Source organism: Hibiscus syriacus, unplaced genomic scaffold (genome assembly GCF_006381635.1).
Source record: "Hibiscus syriacus cultivar Baekdansim isolate YM2019G1 unplaced genomic scaffold, ASM638163v2 tig00116964_pilon, whole genome shotgun sequence".
Lineage (NCBI taxonomy): Eukaryota > Viridiplantae > Streptophyta > Magnoliopsida > Malvales > Malvaceae > Hibiscus > Hibiscus syriacus.
Window position 1 is genome coordinate 2,134,230 of NW_024063489.1, and position 3,072 is coordinate 2,137,301.

Genomic DNA, 3,072 nt, shown 5'->3' on the forward strand with positions numbered 1-3,072 from the left:
TATAGTACTATTAACCATGAATATATATATTATGCTGATATGCTTCTTCCATTTCTGATTGACAGCAAAAGAACAAAGGCTATACAGAATCAGCTTCATAATAATATAATATTAGTATTATTTATAAACAAAAGATGAGAAATTAAAGTCTTGCTATCTTTGTCTCAAAGCATACTCTCCGCCTCACTTGTTGAACATATAAGGAGAATTCAGATTCGAAGTGATTAACCTTCACACTCGGCTTAGAGATAGAGGGAGAAAAAAGAACAAAAAAGCTAAAGAAAGGATAGGATGGGCGGCCAACTTCTAAAGCATTGTCTTCGGTATTTTCTGAAATCGACACGTTCCGAGAACCTAAACCGTAGGCCCCAATGGCCTCTGTATAAATATCGACATTCATTCCATCTCCAAACCCCAAATAATAAGCACAATCAGCATAATAAGCACAGACAGGATCGACGACGTTCTTTACCATTGCAATCAAATTTCATTTTAACTTATCCATTCCCTTTTTTTTCCATTTCTTTCCCTTTTTCCCCCATACCTTTTTTTGTCCTTAAATTTAAGATAGCCAACTTTTAGCTATGTATAACACAAAGCCGGCTTCTCCTACATCCTCCTTTCTTCCTCCTACAAAAACCCTTTTCAACAAAACTGTGGATCTTCCCATTCCCAATGATGATGGTGATGAACTCCGTAGATTGCCTACTCTCCCTGAGGTATAAAAACTGCTTGAATTCTAGAGAAGGGTCCTTTTTTATTTATTCAATATATATATATATATATATCATCTAATGTTGTATTTGTCTCAGGCTCTGGAAGAGATAAAAGCCGTAGGGAAGATCTCAGGCCCGACAGCTGTCAGTAGTTTACTTCTATATTCGAGAGCGATGATCTCCATGCTCTTTCTCGGCTATCTTGGTGAACTCGAGCTGGCTGGTGGCTCTCTTGCTATTGGTGTTGCAAACATTACTGGCTACTCTGTAATCTCTGGTTTAGCCATGGGAATGGAACCCATTTGTGGACAAGCTTATGGTGCCAAACAATGGAAAATCCTGGGGTTAACACTGCAGAGAACGGTGCTTCTCCTCCTCTCGGCTTCTATCCCTATCTCTTTCATGTGGGTCTACACGAAAACTATTCTTCTCTGGTGTGGTCAAAACCAAGAAATATCATCCGCGGCACATACATTTATTCTTTTCTCCATTCCAGACCTTTTTTTTCTCTCGCTTCTTCACCCTCTTCGAATCTACCTCAGGACTCAAAGCATTACGTTGCCTGTGACTTACTGCTCCGCCATCTCTGTGGTTCTCCACGTTCCGTTGAATTACCTTCTTGTTTTCCATTTCAAGCTTGGTGTAGCAGGGGTGGCTATATCCATGGTGTGGACTAATCTCAACGTCTTCCTCTTCCTCTCTTCGTTCGTTTACTTCTCGGGTGTGTATAAAGATTCTTGGGTAACTCCGAGCATCGATTGTCTTAAAGGATGGTCGTCTCTTCTTGCTCTTGCTGTGCCGACTTGTGCTTCAGTTTGTCTCGAATGGTGGTGGTACGAGTTCATGATATTGATGTGCGGGTTACTTGTTAACCCCAAGGCTACCATTGCTTCCATGGGGATCCTTATTCAAACAACCTCTCTAATCTATTGCTTCCCTTCGGCTTTAAGCGTTGGAGTTTCCACAAGAGTGGGGAATGAACTTGGTGCAAACCGGCCCGGGAAAGCTCGGGTTTCCATGATAGTCTCTCTCGTTTGTGCCGTATCGATAGGCCTCTTGGCGATGTTGTTCACGACCTTGATGAGACACCAATGGGGCAAGTTTTTCACCAAGGATACCGAAATCCTCGAGCTTACAGCTGTAGCATTGCCGATCGCCGGGTTCTGTGAGCTCGGGAATTGCCCTCAGACAACCGGTTGCGGGGTGTTGAGGGGTAGCGCAAGGCCGACCACGGGAGCCAACATAAACCTGGGGTCGTTCTACCTGGTGGGGATGCCGGTGGCGATCCTAATGGGGTTCGTGATAAAAATGGGGTTTGCCGGACTCTGGCTTGGTTTGCTAGCGGCTCAAGCATCATGTGCTTCGCTCATGCTGGTAGTTCTTTGGAAAACAGATTGGATGGTTGAAGTGGAAAGAGCACGAGTGCTGACACAAAAAACAAGTAACAACAAACCAGTTCCTCCATTGATGATTTCACCTAATCCTAAAGAAACCAACAAGAAGAACAAGGGCGACGTTGAAGAGATCATTTTGTGCATTAACGATGAGCTTGTGAAGTTGGCCTCACTTGAAACACGCCCTCTCCTATCTAACTCATGAGGCACTTCTCAGAGTTTGCCCAACCCTTCTTCTTTTGCTTCACCATCTCATCAAAATACTTCAACCCCACATTATAACTCGTTTTACTACATTTCCACCCCGATTTCTACTGTACAAGAGTGCCTTTAATCTTATTTTTCTTGTTTAATTTTTCTTTTCGTTTTAACTCTTTCCTAATATGTATTTCTTTTTACTAAATAATACCATACAAGCTAATTACATTGAATAAGCACAATACAGTTATAAAAAGAATTTACATAGATAAATTAAATTATCCAATCATTTCCTTAAAATGTACAATTAACTATTAGAAAATAAAATAAAATAAAACTATAACAAATAATTATTAAAAGCACTAATAAAGAATGTAGAATAAAATAAATATACTTAAATTATTTATATTGACAAGTGATAGAGGAAAATAAATATGGAAAGGATTAAACTATGGATTGTTTTAAAGATGTGTGGAAAGAGACTCTGTCTGGCTTTCTTGTTATTCCCTTCCTTTTAAGGCTGTAAACCCATAGTTTGAGCACTTCCTAAACAGGAAGAGTTAGGAAAATTATAAAATATATTAATCATTGTCTATGAAAAAAGATCAAATAAAAGATTGAGAATATGTTAATATCTGAACTTTACTAATTAATAAACTCCAAACTGTTGTAGTATTCTTCTGTTTTTCTCTATACCTTGAAAGCTTTAAAATTATGTTTAAGAACATTGTTTGATGACAAAGTGCTTATTTATTTTTATTATT

General features: G+C 39.2%; 1 protein-coding gene across 1 annotated transcript; it reads left to right on the forward strand.

The window, feature by feature from the left end:
* Window positions 1-422: 422 nt before the first annotated feature.
* Window positions 423-2,434, forward strand: LOC120190867 (protein DETOXIFICATION 48-like). The gene is made up of 2 exons (XM_039193909.1): window positions 423-719; window positions 813-2,434. The coding sequence occupies exons 1-2, from the start codon at window positions 585-587 to the stop codon at window positions 2,313-2,315; spliced, it is 1,638 nt and encodes a 545-aa protein (XP_039049840.1). The 5' UTR covers window positions 423-584; the 3' UTR covers window positions 2,316-2,434.
* Window positions 2,435-3,072: the final 638 nt, after the last annotated feature.

Excerpts from the sequence above, each read along its gene's own strand:
- LOC120190867 (XM_039193909.1), top strand. The coding sequence starts at position 585 with ATGTATAACACAAAGCCGGCTTCTCCTACATCCTCCTTTCTTCCTCCT. Across the intron at positions 720-812 it reads GATTGCCTACTCTCCCTGAG|GCTCTGGAAGAGATAAAAGC; the intron begins GTATAAAAACTG and ends TATTTGTCTCAG.